This window comes from Juglans microcarpa x Juglans regia, chromosome 2S, assembly GCF_004785595.1.
Source record: "Juglans microcarpa x Juglans regia isolate MS1-56 chromosome 2S, Jm3101_v1.0, whole genome shotgun sequence".
Classification (NCBI taxonomy): domain Eukaryota; kingdom Viridiplantae; phylum Streptophyta; class Magnoliopsida; order Fagales; family Juglandaceae; genus Juglans; species Juglans microcarpa x Juglans regia.
In genome coordinates this window covers 5,670,001-5,690,688 of record NC_054597.1, presented here as the reverse complement: position 1 = coordinate 5,690,688, position 20,688 = coordinate 5,670,001, and the positions used below count along the sequence as shown (strand labels likewise).

The 20,688-nt window shown below is 33.9% G+C and overlaps 3 protein-coding genes across 3 annotated transcripts in view; all 3 read left to right on the top strand.

The window, feature by feature from the left end:
- The first annotated feature begins 6,357 nt into the window (after positions 1 to 6,357).
- Positions 6,358 to 10,469, top strand: LOC121252452 (probable methyltransferase PMT16). Its single transcript, XM_041152108.1, has 6 exons — positions 6,358 to 7,167; positions 8,501 to 8,711; positions 8,807 to 9,104; positions 9,226 to 9,621; positions 9,720 to 9,797; positions 10,093 to 10,469. Exons 1-6 carry the CDS (start codon positions 6,466 to 6,468, stop codon positions 10,307 to 10,309), a joined length of 1,902 nt encoding a protein of 633 aa, XP_041008042.1. The 5' UTR covers positions 6,358 to 6,465; the 3' UTR covers positions 10,310 to 10,469.
- Positions 10,470 to 11,378: 909 nt separating this feature from the next.
- LOC121252454 (stamen-specific protein FIL1) lies at positions 11,379 to 12,137 on the top strand. The gene is made up of 2 exons (XM_041152110.1): positions 11,379 to 11,717; positions 11,899 to 12,137. Exons 1-2 carry the CDS (start codon positions 11,441 to 11,443, stop codon positions 11,907 to 11,909), a joined length of 288 nt encoding a protein of 95 aa, XP_041008044.1. The 5' UTR covers positions 11,379 to 11,440; the 3' UTR covers positions 11,910 to 12,137.
- A 4,517-nt stretch (positions 12,138 to 16,654) lies between these two features.
- LOC121252453 (protein IQ-DOMAIN 1-like) overlaps positions 16,655 to 20,688 on the top strand; it is a 4,508-nt gene continuing 474 nt past the window's right edge. Inside the window, exons 1-4 of the mRNA XM_041152109.1 lie at positions 16,655 to 17,210; positions 18,732 to 18,932; positions 19,568 to 19,645; positions 20,233 to 20,688. The exon at positions 20,233 to 20,688 is cut by the window's right edge and continues 474 nt beyond it. Of these exons, the coding sequence (XP_041008043.1) occupies positions 16,863 to 17,210; positions 18,732 to 18,932; positions 19,568 to 19,645; positions 20,233 to 20,688 (1,083 nt within the window). The 5' untranslated portion in view covers positions 16,655 to 16,862. The remainder of the gene's footprint in view (positions 17,211 to 18,731; positions 18,933 to 19,567; positions 19,646 to 20,232) is intronic.

Below are 20,688 nucleotides of genomic sequence, written 5' to 3'. Positions count from 1 at the left end.
AAGATATGAGTGTTGGAAACATAGAGTTTAAATAAAACTCTTACGTTCTCTCACTTGGCTCATACGCCTATAATATTTTTCATTCATGGGTTTATTACAGGAAATTAACTATACTACGCAAATTCATTTCATGAAACCTTTCATAACTCAAAATACATTTCATGAGTTCCGTAATATCAATGTCAAACCAGTAACTAATGCGAGTTATGGTCGTTCTCTGTTATATAACAAATAAATTATTTTTCATGTACCACAACACTAGTAACTTAATTTAACATGATCTTTAATTGAGATAATTAAGGTTAATATTGTACTGCCTTGGGTTCCAATTCATGTCTGTTGTAGTCATTATCTTATCATCATTCATCCACATCATTTAATGTACATATAAAATGAAAAGACAGGAAAACAAAAACAAAACAACTATAATAGATATCATTAAGTGTCTAAATAGAATTTAAAAACATCTACAAACTCATTAACATGCTCATATCATGAGACTCATTCTATCAACATGTTATTTAAACTGCTTCGCTACTAGACCCTTCGTTAATGGGTTTGCTATCATAAGCGTAGTACTAATATGTTCTATGGACACTGTTTGTTTATGTACTTCCTCCTTGACGCTTAGGTATTTGAGCTCCATGTACTTAGCACCTTTAGAATACTTATCATTCTTAGAGAAAAATACTACAGAGAAATTATCACAATAAATTCTCAGCGGCCTGACTATAGAGTTGATAACTCGAAACCCTGAGATAAAATTCATCAGCCATAAACCATGCACTGTGGTCTCAAAACACGCCACAAACTCAACTTTCATTGGAGATGAAGCAGTGATTGTTTACTTCATACTTATCCATGAGATCGCTCCACCAACCAACAGGAAAACATAACCTGAAGTAGATTTCCTGCTATCAGAGCAACCAGCAAAATCAGAGTCTAAGTATCCAATTACCTCCAAACTGTCAGTTCTTCTGAAAGTAAGTTTGTAATCCTTAGTTCCTTATAGGTATCACAATAACCTCTTTGATGCTTTCCAATGAGACATCCCTAGGTTACTTTGGTAGTGCCGAAGCATGCCAACTGTAAAACTAATATATGCAAATTTGTGCATATATCAAGCTCTCCACAACCGAAGCATAGGGCTTTTTTGCCATCTCTTTACACTCACACTCAGTTTTAGGACATTTTGATAGGCTACACTTATCACATTTTGATATTGGAGTGTCTAGCGGTGAACAACTTTTTATGCCAAATTTTTCAAGAACTCTTTCTATGTAACTTTTCTAAGACAATCCCAACAATCATTGTTTTCAATTCGGAATGATTTCGATTCTGATCACAAATGATGCCTCACCCATATCTTTCATTTCAAAGCTCTTGGAGAAAAAACCCTTGGTTTCATAAAGTAAGCCAAGATCACTACTAGCTAATAATATATCATCAACATACAAGATCAAAATTATGAACTTACTTCCACTGACCTTTAGGTATATACATCGATCAACGATGTTTTCTTTGAATCCAAAGGTAGTAATGGTATCATTGACCTTTAAGTACCATTGTCGAGAAACTTGCTTAAGCCCGTATCGCGTTGTAATCAATGCCTTCTTTATGAGAAAAACCATTGGCAATAAATTTGGCCTTATATTGTTCAAAATTGCCTTTTGAGTCGCATTTGATCTTAAAGACCCATTTACACCTGACTCTTTTACTCCCTTTAGACAATTCAACGAGATCCCAAACTTATTCTGATCCATGGATTTCAACTCTTCTTTCATGACATCGATCTATTTACTAGAATCACTTCCCTCTATGACTTGTGAAAACGTTAGTGGATCTTTACTTGTCCCAATGTCAAATTCAAATTCTTGGAGATACACCAAATAGTTTGCTGAAATCGCAGGTCTTTGATCTCTCTGAGATCTACATAAGACAACATGTTTTGGTGACTCTGAACTTGGTTCATCAGTAGTATTTTCATTTTGAGAAGGGTGATCATTTACTTGTTCTAATGTATCATTGTGATGATCAATTAGATGATATCTCTTCTGAGGATGTAGGTATAGGGACATCTACTTGTACTTCCTCAGTGATCACTTCTCTAGGTTCAATTCTCCCACTGATCTCGCCAAGTTCAATGAATTTGGCATTTCCTGTTTCCACCATTCTCAGACTGTGATCAGGACAGTAAACCTATACTTTTTGGATCTCTCAGGGTACCCAATAAAGTACCCGCTTACATTTGGTGTACTATTCTAGGATCCAATTTCCTGTCATGTGGATTGTAAAGTCTCGCTTTGGCTAGGTAACCCCAAACATGCATGTGCTTTAAATTTGGTGTCCTACTAGTCCATAGCTCGAATAAAGTCTTTGGAACTGACTTCTAGGAACGACTTACCCTTCTTTTCAAACCAAGCATTACGTTTCGGACACTCAGTTTTCATGTGTCCATGGTTTGCTACTTTTATGCTAAACTTGATTAACTTTGTCAGGCTGCTTCCATTTCGGTGGTCCAGTTCATTTCATTTTTCCATAATGGTGTTTTTTCTTTCCAGCTTCTTTAGTCACAAAATTAGCAGAGTAATGCCCTTGTTGTTTTAGTCTCGCTTCCTCTTGAACTACCATACTTGCCAACTCATTTACATTTAATTTATCTTTAATAGAATTATAATGCATCTGGAATTGACCATACTGAGGTGGCAGTGAGTTTAGAATAAACTGAACAATGAATGACTCCTCTACTTTCATTCCTTGGGTTTGTAATCTGGTAGCAATATTTGTTATTTCAAGAATATGTTCTTACATTCCTTTAGCACCATCATATTTCATGGTGATAAGTCTAGACATAAGTGTTCCTGTTAAATATTTATTTGCGGATCGAAACCTCTCCTCAACATTTTTCAAAAAAATTTGGGCATCCTCAATACTAGGGAGTGAATTTTTTATATTTTCGGCTATAGTCATTTTCATGAACATTAGACTCAGCCTGTTTGATCTCTCCCACTATTTAGATGACTCTCTCTCATCTCTGTTACTACTCTCAATGATGGGTGGTGATTTTGGACTCGTAAGTGATGAGTCCAAGTTAATGACTCCTAAGGTGAACCTGAATTGCTCAATCCACTTAGACAAATTAGAGTCATTCAAAATAGGAACAGATGAAATTTGTGAGTGTAGTGAAGAATGTACATTTGCTGCAAAAAAATTTTGTCACATAATGCTTTGAGCTAGACACTTATAAACAATAATTAAAATTTAAACAATTATGAATGAACTAGTAGTGTCATCAAGACCCTCATTTGGGAGTAGATCTTGATACACAAAGTGTTCTCACCAATATTAAATTATGTTGATGAACTAGTTGTATTATTAGAATTCTCATTTGGAAGTAAACTTTGACAAGTAAGGTGTTCCTTCCAACCTTACTTTTGATGAATGAACTAGTAGTGTCATCAAGACCCTCCTTTGGGAGTAGATCTTGACACACAAAGTGTTCACTCATCTTATCCACCTTACTATGAGATTTAATGATTTGTTACCAAAATTAAGAAAATCTTGTACCTTTGGGCAACTAATTTTTTTTTAAATTTTGATATAAATCATTTGCCCTATACTGAATAAACAAATATACATGGCATAATAATAAGAGTCAAAATAAACAATTCATACATGTATTTGATAATAATAACATGGACATAAAATTTTAATATATGTATATACCAATAATAACATGTATAAAATTTAATACATGTATTTAACAATAATAACAACAATAAAATCTAATTAAATACATGTATATAAAAGAGTAAAAAAAATTAAGATTTTTTTTAATAATAATATTATAATATAATATAATCTAACCGGTCCAATAACGTGGGCCGAAACCTGGCTCATTAGTGAGGCCAGTCAACACCCTGGGTCGGGCATACTGTAGAGGCCCAATACTTTTCCTTACGTTTTTTTTTTTAGTTTCCTACCAGGCTGGGCCACAACAATGGTCCGTTTCTTTTATGTTGGATTGGGCAAAGGCCCAAGCCCAAGCCCTTTAGAAGTTAAAAGAAAGCTTAGGGTTTATTCTTCTTCTTCCTTTGGCAATTGCAGCGTCGCACCACATTGATGTTGCTTCCTTCGATTCGGCGCAACCGTGGACATCGCCGGTGAGGGGAAGACGGCATGGCGTCCCCAGCCTCCTCCTATCGCCGATGTCCACCTCCATTCAAGGTTCCCCCCCCCCCCCCCCCCCCCCCCCCTTTTGGTAACATCAACACCGCGACTACCACTAGGCTTTAAAGTCCTCTGCGCCGCCATCACAGAGACGTCATGGAGGAGGTTCCTAGCCTCCTCCCAGTACCGACAATCATAAGCCTCGACGAGATTCACAAGCAAGCAGGGGCAGCGCCAATTCAGGACTACACAATCCCTCTGCGCCACCCTTTACGTGTTGAGCCACCAGCCACCACTCACTGGCCAACACAATGGCTCCACCAACATATATACACGGCGGTTCCTCAACCCCATTACCCAGCACAGATACAATACACCAAGGGAGAAAGAAGAAAAAAAAAATTCAAAAACCTGAAGCACTCGACGACTCATAGTTTCTCAACTTTCTCCTCCATCATTATACACAACAGAACAATTGGATTTTCAATTCCTCGACACGCAGCAACGTAAACAATATACAATATATGAAATGCACTCAATCAAAGGCAAATGCAAATTATGGTAATAGGAGAAATAGGTAGACCAAAACTGAAATACATTAATGGTTGTCAGTGTATCACTGCAAATCCTTTCATAAAAGCAAAGTTTGACGTTTTACAAACAACATCATAAAATATTTTAGTAATATTTTCAATCTTTGGCAACATAATAAAATTACAATACACGAAAGCACATATTCACGGTAAATTTTATCGAGATCATAAAAAATCTATAACCTAAATCTCTGATATCACATGTTAAATATTTTAACATGAACATTAATAATTGGATCTTTGATTTTCTATTATCCACAATAATAAAAACAATGATAATTAAATATGTAACTTTCTCCATCTGTTTGATGATAAATTTGATCTGACTATGAGAGAAGGATCACCCTAGCAACTTGACCTCACAAGTGTCTCCCGAAGGTTAGAGACACTCTAATGTTATAGGTGAGAACCCTTAACCCCTCAATACTATTTACAGACTTCTGAACTTCAAGAAATCTAAGAACTTTGTGTCTCACTGTGATTAGAAATAAAGTTATTTTTATCCCATTATGACTCATCACTTAAGACATAACAATTGAGCTATCTTAAACCCATTAGGATATAGGTGTGTAGGACATAGAGTTTAAATAAAACTTTTACAATTATATCATAAAATCATAATCGATTAATGTCAATTTTCAAGGTTGAGACATCAAACTAATAACTAGATTAATATTGAATTAAAAGAATATAACTTTTGAGATTTTTCATTAAATAATAGTACTATTCAATTATCAATTAGGTCGTCGAACTCGAGATACTTCTTTATAATCTCGAGTTCAAAAGAACCCACATTATGATCCAATGATGGATGAAAATTAATTATTATTGTCTCTTGTGAAACTTAATTTATGTTTATTTTTCTTCCACTTTAAATTTAAAAGAATTCAAATCTTATATAAAATTGCGACCTCACGACGAATTCTAACTTTGGTTAAACAATGCAGAAGTACTAGGGAAGCATCATATATATATATATAAAATATAATATAGTGGACATGCAGGAGCCATATATACATGACTTCCCATATCCTTAGCAATAACTTAATAAATTATATTTTAATTTAGCAAACAAGTTCAACATGATCTGCAATAATCCCAAGTTGCTCATAGTCTGTTCTGGGAAAATATAAAATGTCACATCCACCGACTGATCATAATCTTCCTCCTCTTCTGCATCAATATCCAGCGATAATCTCTCTCTCTCCTAATTTCCATTATATATCAATTTCAAACCCAATTATCCTTCTCTTACCAACTCCCACGTCTCCTTCCTCCTACCACTACAGTTTTAGAAAATTTGTATTATATATATATAAATTCTATTCATTATTTTCGTACATCACACATTATTAATGATTTTTTATTTTTTAATTTTTTTTTATCAAATTTATAGTGTATAGACAATGAGTATAAAAATTCAATTAATTTTAGCAGAAAGAATAAAACTAAATAAAAATAAAAAAGTGTGGTGTACGGAATAAAAACATTCACATATATATATATATTTTTATTACAATTTACAAATTTCCAAAAACTCGTCATGACTCAGTACATGACCCGGCCACTTGATTTAAATCCTATTTCTCTACAACCCCATTGGCAAATACTCACCATAAATACATATATATAAATCCTGGAAGCTAAGAAAGAAAGAAAGAAAGAAAAAGGCAATCTTTCACAAGTCTTAGACATATTGGCAATGGCTAGCTCTAACCAAACGCCATATCATCCCACCGCCAAGCCCCCCAAGCCCACCAGTACCATCGCCTCTTTCTTCTCCTCGTGGAAGACAACCAATCTCTACTATCTAGTTGCCTGCCTCTGCATCATCTCTTACTTCCTCGGTGCCTGGAAACGCGGCGGCACCTCCAATATCCCAATCATCACCAACAATAATTTAGTCTCAAACGCATGCGCACCCGCGAACGATACCAACCTCGACTTCAACACTCACCACAACCTCAACGAGGCAGGCCCCGGTGGTACTTTGAATACCCGTACATCCTACCCTCCATGCGACGTGAGTTTCAGCGAGTATACTCCATGCCAGGACGCGAAGCGATCGCTTAGGTTTAGCAGAGAGAGGGTGATATATAGGGAGAGACACTGCCCCGAGAAGAGTGAGCTCTTGAAGTGCCGCGTGCCGGCCCCTTATGGGTACAAGAACCCGTTCGCGTGGCCGACTAGCCGGGATCTTGCGTGGTACGCGAACGTGCCGCACAAGGAGTTGACGGTGGAGAAGGCGGTGCAGAATTGGATCATATATGAAGGGGACAAGTTTAAGTTTCCGGGAGGGGGGACTATGTTCCCAAATGGAGCTGATGCTTACATTGATGATATTGGAAGCTTGATCAATCTCAAAGATGGGTCTATTCGGACCGCCATTGATACAGGCTGTGGCGTAAGCATTCTTGAATCTCTTTGTTAATTTGTTCCTTAATTTTCCTTTATTAAATATTGATCTTTTCTTGATTTTCTAGCTATAGATATATTAATATATATATATATATATATACAAGTCTAAAGTCTTGATTTTCTTGATCTTTTCTTGATTTCCTCTTTGTGCTCAAGAATATTAATGTTTTGATTCAGATTACTCGTGCAATTTTTTACGAAATCTAGTGGATTTTAACCTTAATTCATTCTCGTCCATTGGTATTCGCACACCGCATTCAGAATTTATCCTGTTCGTGGTCAAATTTGTCATGTATTAGTTAATTTGGTAAGAAAATCCAAGTTAAAACGGGTTGCTAAAGTTAATGGGATTCTATGATCCGCAGAATCTGACCCATATTGTTTCATACCATATAATATAATTAGAGTAGTCTATATAAAGTCCCTATTTTGGAGACTATGTAAGCTCATACAGTATTTATATTTTAAAATAATTAAAATTATAATAATATTATTTTTAAAATAATTTTTTTTTCTTTTAACCTCATTTATTAATGAGACTACAGTATACGCAGTCCTCTACTCAAAAGCAAATAAAATTTCTCGTTGAATTAAGCCATATTTCATTCTTTGAAACAAACAGCCTATCCCTTTCCTAATTGTCCGATTTTCTGGTCACGGCAATTATTTAATTCCATTCTGCGTGGATCATGCGCAGGTATAAGTCGTCCTTTTCAATGGCCTGACAGTTTGGACTCATGATCACCGCCACCGGATTTCATTCCAACTTATAGCATTAGAATTGGATTTATTATTTTTATCTTTAAAATTTGATGAAAATTATATATTTTTTATAAATTCAAAATCTCTCTATCCATAACTCCATATTAGATTAGTTATTGGATTCATCAAAATAATAATATAATATTATTTTTTTAATAATAATATTTTTAATTTATTTTTTTCATATTTTATAATTACATTAACTATATGTTAATTAATAATTTAATTTAATACTTAAATTATTATTTCTCAACTTAAATATATTGTGGCTCAAAATTAGGAAACAATAATTGAAATAAATAAAATAATGGTTATAGATTGTGAATAGTGAGTCTTCAAATTTAAAGATGAAGGGAAATGTACTGTAGCTAAAAGCTTGACATTTAAGCATATGCTCTAATATTATCTATAGAGATTTTTATCTACTAAAAGAAATTATTTTTTCATCAAACACGAAATTTCTTAAAAGAACATTAAAGAGTAAATTCAAATTTTTCAAAATTTGTAACCATCCTAATAATTATCTAATGATCATCATGCGCGCATCATGCATGCAGGTTGCAAGTTGGGGGGCATATCTTCTCTCCCGTGACATCCTGCCAATGTCGTTTGCACCAAGGGACACCCACGAAGCCCAAGTGCAATTTGCTCTGGAGCGAGGTGTTCCTGCTTTGATTGGAATTATTGCGTCCAAGCGACTTCCTTACCCGTCAAGAGCTTTTGACATGGCGCATTGCTCTCGCTGCCTCATTCCATGGGGAAAATATGGTACTAAAAAATAGCGAAACATTACAGTACAAGTTGATCATTTGATTTAAGTCATGTGCTTGATTACGTTTTCCTGATTTGTTGATCTGTCATAGGTGGGCTCTATTTGATTGAAGTTGATCGCGTTCTACGCCCCGGGGGATACTGGATTTTGTCTGGTCCACCAATCCACTGGGAGAAACATTGGAAAGGCTGGGAAAGAACAAAGGAGGATTTGAATGCAGAACAGACAACCATTGAGAATGTTGCTAAAAGCCTTTGCTGGAAAAAGCTCATAGAGAAGGATGATATTGCTATATGGCAAAAGCCCACCAACCACTTGAACTGCAAAGTCAACCGTAAACTCACCCAAAACACACCTTTCTGCCCGGTTGAAGATCCTGACAAGGCCTGGTTCGTGCTTTCTGAACTTTCTGAGATATTATTATTCATGCGTTTTTCTTATATATACAAGATTTTAGCATCGATGCTGGCATTTTGGTTGATCATTTGTGTTCATTTTGACCATTTTCAGGTACACAGAAATGGAGACATGTCTGACACCCTTGCCTGAAGTTTCCAACGTGCAAGAAATAGCAGGTGGAGAGCTGGCAAAATGGCCTGAAAGACTACATGCGATACCACCCAGGATTAGTAGGGGAACTGTGAAAGGGATTACAGCTGATGTTTTCCAACAAGATGTAGAACTATGGAAGAAGAGGGTGTCACATTATAAGAAGGTAAACGGTCAATTAGGACATGCTGGGAGGTACCGCAACGTTTTAGACATGAATGCTTACTTGGGTGGATTTGCTGCTGCTCTTATTGATTACCCACTTTGGGTGATGAATGTTGTTCCTGTTGAGGCGACAAAGGTCAACACTCTTGGAGTTATATATGAAAGGGGATTGATTGGAACATATCAGAATTGGTAAAAATTACTTAAAAGTACTCCCTATGTTCGTTTTGTTATATTAAATCTTGCAAGCTTGCATGCATGAGGCTGATCCATTAGTTTTGGTATTGCAGGTGTGAGGCCATGTCTACTTATCCAAGAACTTATGATCTCATCCACGCTGATTCGGTGTTTAGTCTCTACAAGGACAGGTAAATATATGGAACCGAAACAGGTTCAAAACTTGCTTTTATATATATATTTACTAGAAAATAGTTGTTGAGTGTTTTGACCTGCATAATTTTTTTTGAGTAATACTACATATAGTCGTGGAATGCACAAACATTATGCAGTCGCTTTAAAAAAGAATAAGATTTGCTATTAAAAAATAATTATTATTTTCATATAGGTCCTATATTTATTTAGTTTTTTCAAAATAATTGTGCTGCGCTTGTACACTTACGACTGCAACTATCATTTTTTATTTATTTTTTTGGTGTGTTGCAGATGTGAAATGGAAGACATTCTACTGGAAATGGATAGAATTTTGAGACCAGAAGGAAGTGTAATCCTTAGGGACGATGTTGATATGGTGATAAAGATGAAGAGTATTGCTGATGGATTGGAGTGGGACAGTCGAATTGTTGACCATGAAGATGGGCCTCATGAGAGGGAGAAGCTTTTAGTTGCAGTGAAAAAATATTGGACAGCTCCTGCTTCTTAATTAAGGCTTACTGCTTCTGCACTTCAATATTCTTCTTCTGCTTACTCTTTTTCTTTCCATTAATTTTTATTTACTAATTCTTTTTTTTTCCTCTTTGGTTAGTACTTTGTTTTTGGAATTGTAATGTTGAAGTACAATTAATAAAGTTGTTCTTAGATCATTGCAAACTGCATCAATCACTGATCAACTGTAATATTGAAGTATCTGATGATTGATATAAATAAATAAATAAATAAAAAAAGGGAGGGAAGAACTTCGATCGACTCCTTAATTGCTATTTCAATAAGGTTAAGAAAGTTTACTTTTTCTAACCTTTAGTCTTGTTTGTTTTCATAAATATTCTCAACTCATTTCATCTCATGTCATCTAACTATTACAATTTTTTCAAATTTTCGTACAAAATAAAACAAACAATTCAACTTTTTCAAATTTCAAAATAAAAATGATATTAAAAAAATATATTCTAATAACATTTTATTTAAATTTTAACTTTAATCTCAACTGATCCCATCTCATCTACGAAAACAAAGTATGCATAATTAAATATTAATTTTATTGACCTTGAACATTTAAAAATGTTAAAGTTCTTTTGAAATAAATTATTTTACGCGTAAAATAATATTTATTTCAAGTGTATGATTTAGAGTGAATAGGAAAACCCCATGATCGACTCGGCCCAAGATTTCGGAAACGGGTCGCAAACGGAACCTTTCGATTTTATTTCGAAATGTATCGGGTCAAATAGAGTAATAATCCGATACCAAATTATGGACATGATTTCAGGTCCATTTGTTTTGATCCAAGCTAATCCCACGTAAACCAGCAGGTCAGGAGTATTTGCATGGGAATTGAAGGGGTTGATTTTGTTAATAATATGAATATCCCCTCTTACATTAATCATGAATTCCATCGATTTGATCAGTCATACCAAAAGTTTAATCCTAACTATAATGCATAACCCCAAGAGCATGGCGAACCTAATATATTGCAAATTAGGCGACTCATGCATGCAATGCCTCACCTTTTACCCTTCAACACTTGACTATAAAATGGACCTAATACCCTCAACAAATTAAACGTAGAATCTAATCAAGAACATAGTGCTTGTTCAGAAGACAAAGGTGATCAATCATGGCAGCCATCAAGTCCCTCGTCTCTCAGGTTGCAGTTCTGATGCTCGTGGTGCTTGCTGTGCAGACCCAGACAGCTCAGGCACAGATGAGCTGCCCTGCTGAGCTAAGCAACCTCAACGTGTGCGCACCCTATGTGGTGCCAGGTGCAGCCAATGTGGTTCCTAGTTCTGAGTGCTGCAGTGCACTCCAATCAGTGCAACATGACTGCCTCTGCAGCACTCTGAGGATCGCTTCCCAGCTTCCGGCTCAATGCAATGTCCCTGCCGTCTCTTGTGGTACTAACAGATCTCCCAATAATTTCTTTTATACACGGACGTTTTATAATTGACTCTTCAATACATATATACCTACCTTTATTTAGGGCTATTATTTGTGGAGTATTACATTTGATCAGAACATTGCAAAATGTATTGCATTAATGCATGGTTTACAATTTATTTATCCTTTTTAATGCAGGTGTAAATTAGAGAATTGGATGCATGGATGCGAGACTCACTCGACATCGAATAATAGACTTGAAGTTTAAACATTTTGCTTTTATTTTGCTTTTTGTCTCTTTTTTCCTCTTGTCCCTGGCTAGTGATGCCTTCTGACCAGCTTAATTGGATCACTCATCATCAGTCAGACGTATGGGCATCCAACAGATGATCAGAACTATGGCATTATAATGAAATAAAGAATTATACTTTTGCTAATTAAGAGGAATCATGAAATACTTTCTTTTTTTTTTTTTAATTTATTTATTACCAATCAGGTGAGGTGGAAAAATTACTAGATGATTAATTATTATTTAATTCCTAGTAATAATTTAAAATAGTACATAAAATGTCACGTTAGAGAAAAAGAAAAACTTATAAAATGTCATTACAATTTTTTTTTATTGATACGTACTTATGGGTGGAGATGTTCGATTATTTTCACAATATTTTTTAATTTATTTCATCTTATCTCATCTAAATATTAAATTTTTTTTAAATTTTTACTTAAAATAAAATAAACAATTAAACTTTTTTAAATTTCAAAATAATTTCAACTTTAATCTCAAATCATTTCTTCTCATTTTATCTATAAAAATAAGGCTTCGAGTATCATTTTTGTAATTACTTCAAAACTAATTAAATAATTAGTATTACTAGATAAATCAACAGCAGCAGCGTATCTGATATATATGTTAGCAAGTGAGGCCAGAAATTAGAAACCACAAACAAATAGAAAAGAGAAAAGAGAGGAAAGGAAAATGTGTAGGTACAATTATAGTTTCTCGATCATCGTGTGAAAGCAAACAAGAATTATGAAACTTGAAGATCAAATATTAACGTCTAGTACTGCCTCTTATATTTTCTCCATATCTGTGACTTTATTGATTGGATTGGCCCTACAATGAACGTACGTAGTAATTATATTATATATATATATATATATATATATATATTATATGAAAAAAGTTGCTTTACTTTTTTATCTTGTCCATTTCATTTCACCGCTGATCAATTTTTTTATTATTTAATGATTAAAAAAGTGATTTTAAATATATTGATATTTTTTTATTTTTTAAAAATATTTAAATATATTAAAAAAATATGAAAAGATAAAAGATAAAAAAAAAATCTTTACACTAGATGGTATACCCAACGGTCAATATGGGACGGCATAGTAGCCGCATCCATTATATATATATAAGGTAGTGATAGGATTACTATCAGTATTACTATCTATCTACTACTTAAGTGCATTTCAAGTTTTTTATTTTTTTATCATTTTTTTAAGTATTTTTTTAACATCTTTAATTATTAAAAAAAATTACAAAAATATATAAATTTACTAATACTTATTTTCTTAATTATTAAGTAAAATTAAAAATAAAAAAAAATAAAAAACGTAGTAGGTAGTAATAAGATAGTAACTTTATCATTATTCATAATTATTTATCGTTCAATACTCTATACTTTTTCAAAACACATCACACCTTATAAAAAAAGTTATAAATATAAAATATTAGAATGAATAATAATTAATGTATAAAATTTTTCTTTAAAATCATTTGAACATTGTCTTTCAAATTCGGAGGGACTTCCCCGAGACGTTGGAATGTGAGAATTCTTTTTGTTTTAATTTCCTCGCAAACGAATTCACAGGAATCCATATCTATTTGATCTGTCCGTGGGTTTGGAATCTTGGAGGTGAAGAAAACCGGAGATGGAAATACATCTCTTTCTCTGTGATGGGAAGAAAACATAAATTAGTAGATGGATGCGAATGGAAGTGATCGTCTGGCTAATTAATTTAACCGTCCTAATTAACTGCTGCTTAATTTTTTTTAACTTAATGATTAAAAAAATAATTTTAAATATATTTATATATTTTTTATTTTTTAAAAATATTTAAAAATATTAAAAAAATATATATATAAAAAAAAAAGAAAAGAATAGACAGCACGTCCAGCAATAAATTCTGGACGGCAGAGTAGCCATGCCTAAGAAAAAAGATCGAAAATGACGTACGCGGCTATGTATGTACCGAGTTTACAAGTACATAAATGCTAAACCCACAAAGTTGGGTCCGATAGTGTGTCCGATGAAATTTATTTATTTATTTTTATTTAGTAATTAAGAAAGAATTTTTTTAATGATATTATAGTTTTTTTAAAACATTTAAAGATGTTAAAAATATATATATATAAATTCAGAAAAAAAAATGAAATACACTTGTCTGGACCCAAATTTGGATCACGAATTCGGTGGTTGTAGGTTTATTCTTAAGTTGAGTTTGGATAGACAATCTAAATAAAATAAATGAGATATTTTAAATAGTAATTGAATAAAATATTATTAGATATAATTTTTATTTTAAAATTAAAAAAAATTAAATTATTTATTATATTTTTATATAAAAATTAAAAAAAATATAATGATTAGATGCTAAGAAATAAACAGATTTGTATTTGTAAACCGAGCCTTAGAAGTAAAGTTAACTGGTGAGAACGGTCTGTTAAAAAAAAAAAAAAAAAAACAGGTGAGAACGGTCAACCAAAAGTCATCACCAACAGTACCTTCTGTTTGGACAGTCAACCTTTGATGCCAACCTCTATCACGACTCCCCGTCTTTCTTCGCCCTCATCGGCAGGCAATACATTTCCTAATTTCCCTTTTCTTTTATCTCCTTTTATGCTTGATGCCGCGCGTCCCTTGTACTCATCGAGTCATTACCCAACCAAATCATCACCTTTCGCTCACGCACGCTGTGACTAACTATGATGTCATTCCACTTTCGTATTTCCTGCCGTTTCAGACGTGGTTTGGATAGCGAAATAAAATGAAAGAATTTTAGGTAAAAAATTAAATTATTTATTATATTTTATGTAAAAATTTAAAAAAATTATAATGATAAGATGAGATTATATTATACTATGAGTGTAATAGGTCTAATTTGATCCCATTTTGAACAAATTTTGGAACTGAACCGATATACATTATTTTTTATTTTTAAGAATCGATACCGCACCAATTATCTTCCTAAACCGATACTTTCACTTTTATCGATTTGGTACGGTTTTTTAATTTTTAATATATATTAAATCTCCAATCTCTTATATTTATATATATTAATATATATAAAATATTAGTAATACACTAATACGATTAATATATAGTAATACTATTGGTATAGTACTATTACTATATGTTAGTGATAATATAATAATTAATATACTAATGTATATTAGTATTACTAATATATTTATCAAAAGGAATATGTTGATAATTTATTAAGCCATAAAATATAATTAATATATATTTTATATTTAAAACATATGATCAAATAAATGTTCATGTTTAAAATTAAAATTTTATGTTATAAAATATAATATAACATTATTTCAAAAATAATTATAATTTATAAAAATTATATATAATATATAATATAAAAAATATAATATATAATATTAAAATTTAATTATAAATATATAAATATACGAACTAGTTCGTCCGGGAAAATAGACCGGACTAGTTATGACTGATTTTTAAAATGGAGGAACTGGTCCCGGACCAAACCAGTCCAAAGTTAGTTTGGGATGTGGTTTTTCGATTCTCCAATTTATTTTTACAACCCTTGATGAGACGAAATACTATTTACCATCCAAATTCTACTATCTCCATTATACATTACCTTTTTTTTTTATCTTTTTTTTCTTTTAGTAAATATGTGTATGGAAATAATAAGTAAAAGAACTTAATTAATTTAGTAGAAATAAAAAAATTAAAATAATAGTAATATACAGTGTAGGCAGCTGGATTAGAAGAACTCGTTTTAATGTAGATAAGTTTTCTAAATAATTTTTTTATTCCTTTAAGAAATGCACGCCATCTTCCGCTTCTCCAAGTTGTGGACCACGTTATGTAACAAGAAAAGGTTTCTTATTTTTTATGTTTTCGGCAACAACGCGAGGAATTAAATTAAAATAAACTTGTAATATATATATATATATATATATATATATATATAAAAGAGTAAAATTAGATATAGTTTTAGACTAACAAATTATGCATAACCTTTAAATTAAAAAATAATTTTTTATACGAATCTCAAGTTTACCCATTTACAAAGAATAATAGATCTATTTTTTTTAAAAAAATACGCATAATTTGTATAGTCTAAAATTATATATAACTTTACTCTTTATATTTATATATATTATATAAGTTTATTTTAATTTAATTCCTCCTGTTGTTGCCGAAAACATAAAAAATAAGAAATCTTTGCTTGTTACATAACGTGGTCCACAACTTGGAGAAGCGGAAGATGGCGTGCATTTCTTAAAGGAATAAAAAAAATTAAAATAACGATATCGTGATAATTGAAAGAAATCGAATAATTCTTGATCATAAAAAAAAATTTAATTAAAATTAAAAAATATAATAAATAATTTAACTTTTTTAAATTTTAAAATTATAATAATATTAAAAAATAATATTTTATTAATCCTATTTCGTCTCAGCTTTTTAAATAAGCAGTAACGTTTTATAAGAGATTGACACGATTTGACAGTCTACAAATTTTCATATTCAATGTGACACTTTAATCCGACATGCAATATCCACTATTCACTGCACTGGAAGCTGGTGCGCGTGTTACCCAACTCTTGAATCGCGCGTCTGTCGACCTCGTTACATCTCCCACAACCCCAACCCCCCAAAACTCTCTATGAGTACTAATAAGCCGAGTCCAACTCTGAGAACTTGGTTGCCTTGGTAGCCGTAGCTACTTCAGACTTCAGACTTCCCCAATACTCGCCGTCTTCTTCTTCCTTTCGCCTTTTTCTCTTTGCTTTTGTGTTAAGTCGTAAGAACCAACTTCCCATACAAAACCCATGCTCTCTACTCCCATACCTCCGAAGCTCTGATCCCAAACCACCCCCCTTCCCAATGGGCTTTCTCCGACGACTCTTCGGATTCCGCACCAGAAATCCCAAGAAGGAAAAGAAGAGGCGGAGCTTCAGCGTCGGATCCCCAGACCACGGTAATACCCAAGCGACGCCGTCTCGAAGACATCTCGACTCTTCTTCGGCCGACCTGGACCCCAACAAGCACGCCATAGCCGTCGCCGCTGCCACTGCTGCGGTGGCGGAGGCTGCGCTCGCGGCCGCCCATGCGGCGGCCGAGGTCGTCAGGCTTACTAGCACCACTAGCTCCGTCGGTTGTGGGAGCACTCGTCGTCGGTGGACGGAGGACTTTGCGGCCGTTAAGATACAGTCAGCTTTCCGTGGCTATCTGGTTAGTAATCGTTTGCTTCTTTCCGTTTCGAATTGGTTTCATTCTTTTCCTACTTTCGATTGAAAAAAGCAACTGGTTTTAATTTTCCTCCCTAATTCTCTAATCAGCCAAACACGGATCAGGAAATATTTCTTTGGAAGCTTCGTGCGCATTAGAGGAAATTTACTTAAAACAAAAATAAAAAATAAAAAGATGAAAGAAATATTGGCATGGCATGGCATGTGGGCACAAGAGTTTTGCCGATAGATAGCAGGACGCGTCATTTCGCTATCAGACATTGAGTATCCACGCTTGTGCTTTACCGTCTTACATGAAATGTACTTCGGTGAAGTTCAAATTTCGGGTGTTGTACGTGTTACCTTTTCTCGCACGTGTGTACTCGGCTTTTTGTCCTGTTCATCCATCTCACTTACCTAGGGCTAGATTAGTGGACGATTCAAAACTCTCATGTTACTTGCAGGGACTGTGTTTAAAAAAGCAAAGATCAAAATTATTAATTAAGGTGCCGGTTTTGTTTTTTGGATTCTTTCTCTGGGAGGGAGAGCATGTCTGTTACCTTAGAAAAGGTCGTCCCTGGTCCTGTACGTGAAAGTGTCTCGTGCTCTTATCCCATCAATTCCAGCTTGGCTGATGGGCCTAGTGCTCAGTGTATAAGAAGTGCAACGATTACTACCGGTACTACTGGGAATGATTCCTTCGTTTTTTCTTGTTTAGTTTTTGAATGTCAGGTTTACCATCAATTCTTTGTATTAAGCCTTAAATTCAAAGTTAGAACTTGACCTAGTTCGGTGTTGAATTTTGTGACCTATGACTTTTCATCCTTTTTTTAAAAGTGGGTTGGAATTAGAGTAATCATATGGCCTTTTTCCCGGTGTTTCTTATCTCTTTTTTTTTTTTTTTTTCATTTACTTATTTATTTTTGGGTATGATTTTCCAATTGGATAAAGAGCCTTGGTAGGTATTGCTCGAATAGTTGGTGCGCTTAGGGGTATCGACCAAGGTCCCTGAAATTTTTGGTGTTATGCCTATGGTTTTGGATCACAAAATTGAATTACTAATTCCACTAGATTCTTCACTTTAGCTGTTAGCACTGCTGGCTCTTGCTGTGGATGTCACCTTTGAGCAGAGCTGATTTATAATAAAAGCTTATTTTTAGCGAGGGTGTGTCCCCAAGAGAGAACAGAGAGAGAGAATGATTTCATTCACAATACTCTGCCCTTTTAAATTTACGTGCTACTCTGGTTCAAGCTAGCCTTTTTCAAGTTTCTGCTCTCCCGCCCCACCATTGCTTGACTTTGGAAGCTTTCCAGGCTTTTTTTTTAATATATTTAATTGAGTGACTGTTTTCAAGGGGGAAAGAGAAGAAAATCTGAATCCCCAATCAATTTTGTTACTTTTTTGCTTTTAAAACATAGCACCTGGTCACTGAGTTTTATTATTATGCATCATAGGGGTTTGCTTTATTTAGTTTGGGGTGGAAGGTAATTAACCTTTAGTTGTTGACTTTTGGGGAATTTGAAGGCAAGGAGGGCACTCAAGGCACTGAAAGCACTGGTGAAACTTCAAGCATTAGTAAGAGGGCACATGGTGAGAAAGCAAACTGCTGACATGCTGAAGCGCATGCAAACATTGGTTCGAGTGCAAGCCCGAGCACGTGCAAGTCGCACACACTTGTCAGAATCCTTGCATTCAAGCAGCAAGTCCTCCCTCTTGTGGCGACCTGTAAGTTAGATTTTCATTCAGTTATTAGACTATAATAGAGAAATTTTGTTTATATGCTTCACATGGGCTTACATCAGAGCTTCACCTTTTGCAATAATTCATGGTTGAATTTGAAAATGCTACTAGCATAATCAAAATAATAAAAAAAGACGAAAAAAATCCAAGAATGAGTGAGTTTGTCCTCAGAACACCATCTTTTGCAATTAATCATATCACTGATTTTGGATTGAAAGGGGAGCTTTCCAAAGAATATGGGGACAAATACTTGTATTTTTTTAAAAAAGGAGAGGAATACGAGGATGGTTCTGTGCCTCTGGTCAACAATAAGGTGCAAGTCAAATTGAGCATCAATCATGCTCATGCGATTAAAATTTCCTTCAGTTAGGTTAAAATTGATCAAATGAATTGTTCTGTGATTTGTACAAGTTCCTTAGAGCAAAATTAGTTGCTGACACTTGTGCAAGCAAAAGTTGAGCATATCAGATCCATACTTATGAACATAGATAATGAAAGTAATGATACATTTTCTGCAGCTCTATCCACTGAAAGGAGTAATGTTTTCACTAGTAAATGTCAAGAATTTGATTTCTATGTGCTTTTAGGTGATGTTCATTTTCTGTTACATCTGTTTTCAGGTTCCTGCAACTCCTGACTTGAATGATGGCCCCCTTCGTGCTTATAGTAGCAAATTTGATGGCTCATCAATCTTAAAGGTATTTGGTTTGTGTAACATCTTCTAAAGACATCTGATGCTCTCCTATTAAATGTGGTTTTAAGATCAATTTCAAGACATTGGGACTTCAAATTACCATTATTTCCCTTCTATGAATTGGGACTTTTTAGAATCAACAAAATTTTCATGTTTTGTTCCCCAAAGATTATTGCTCTTTTTGGCTTTGTGTGGACCTTGGTAATGACAAACGAAAGGGAAGAAAATATCATTACATTGCTCAAGAAATTACTCTTTTAGATTTTCTTTTAACAATACATAATACATATGTATTTATATGTTGTTATCTTTATGCATTATTTCTGAACTCTAAATGGAGCTTAGCTTATCCTTGAGGGCAAGTATTGGATGACCAGCTTTGTATTGGAACAATTTTTAACTGTGAACTTTCTCGAGGTTTCTTCAGGGAAATTTTGAAGCTTGATGTTCAAAGGGATACAATAGTTATAAAATTTTAGTATGAAGATTCAGTTTGGAATACTCTTTACTTTGCTTATAATGATGATCTGGATGACTATAAGTTTCTATCGCACTGAAAATTAATTGCAATCTTCTGTTCCACTCACACAGAGATGTGGTTCGAATTCAAACTTCAGGGACGTCATCAACCCAGACAAACCCCATGTTGGTTCGAACTGGTTGGACCGTTGGATGGAAGAAAGCTTATGGAACAACCGTCGGGACATTTCATTAAGAAATGGGCATACTGATGATGAGAAGAGTGACAAGATTCTTGAAGTAGATACTTGGAAGCCGCATTTGAACTCCCAAAAAATGAACAGAAACTTTCAGACATCACAGCATGCTTTTGCTTCTGATTTAAACAAAGACAGGTTTATGAGATACGACTCTCCATCAAAATACTCAACGAAAGCTTCAAACTCAGTTCCTATTCAGGCTACCTTATCTCCAGGGGAATTTACGTCTCTGAGCTCACTAAAAATAGGAAAAGACAGAGCAACAATAAGGACTGCTGAGAACAGCCCACAGGTGTATTCTGCGTCATCTAGGCCTGGACATAATGCC

Excerpts from the sequence above, each read along its gene's own strand:
- LOC121252452 (XM_041152108.1), top strand. The coding sequence starts at position 6,466 with ATGGCTAGCTCTAACCAAACGCCATATCATCCCACCGCCAAGCCCCCC. Across the intron at positions 9,105-9,225 it reads GAAGATCCTGACAAGGCCTG|GTACACAGAAATGGAGACAT; the intron begins GTTCGTGCTTTC and ends GACCATTTTCAG. Across the intron at positions 9,798-10,092 it reads TTTAGTCTCTACAAGGACAG|ATGTGAAATGGAAGACATTC; the intron begins GTAAATATATGG and ends GGTGTGTTGCAG.
- LOC121252454 (XM_041152110.1), top strand. The coding sequence starts at position 11,441 with ATGGCAGCCATCAAGTCCCTCGTCTCTCAGGTTGCAGTTCTGATGCTC.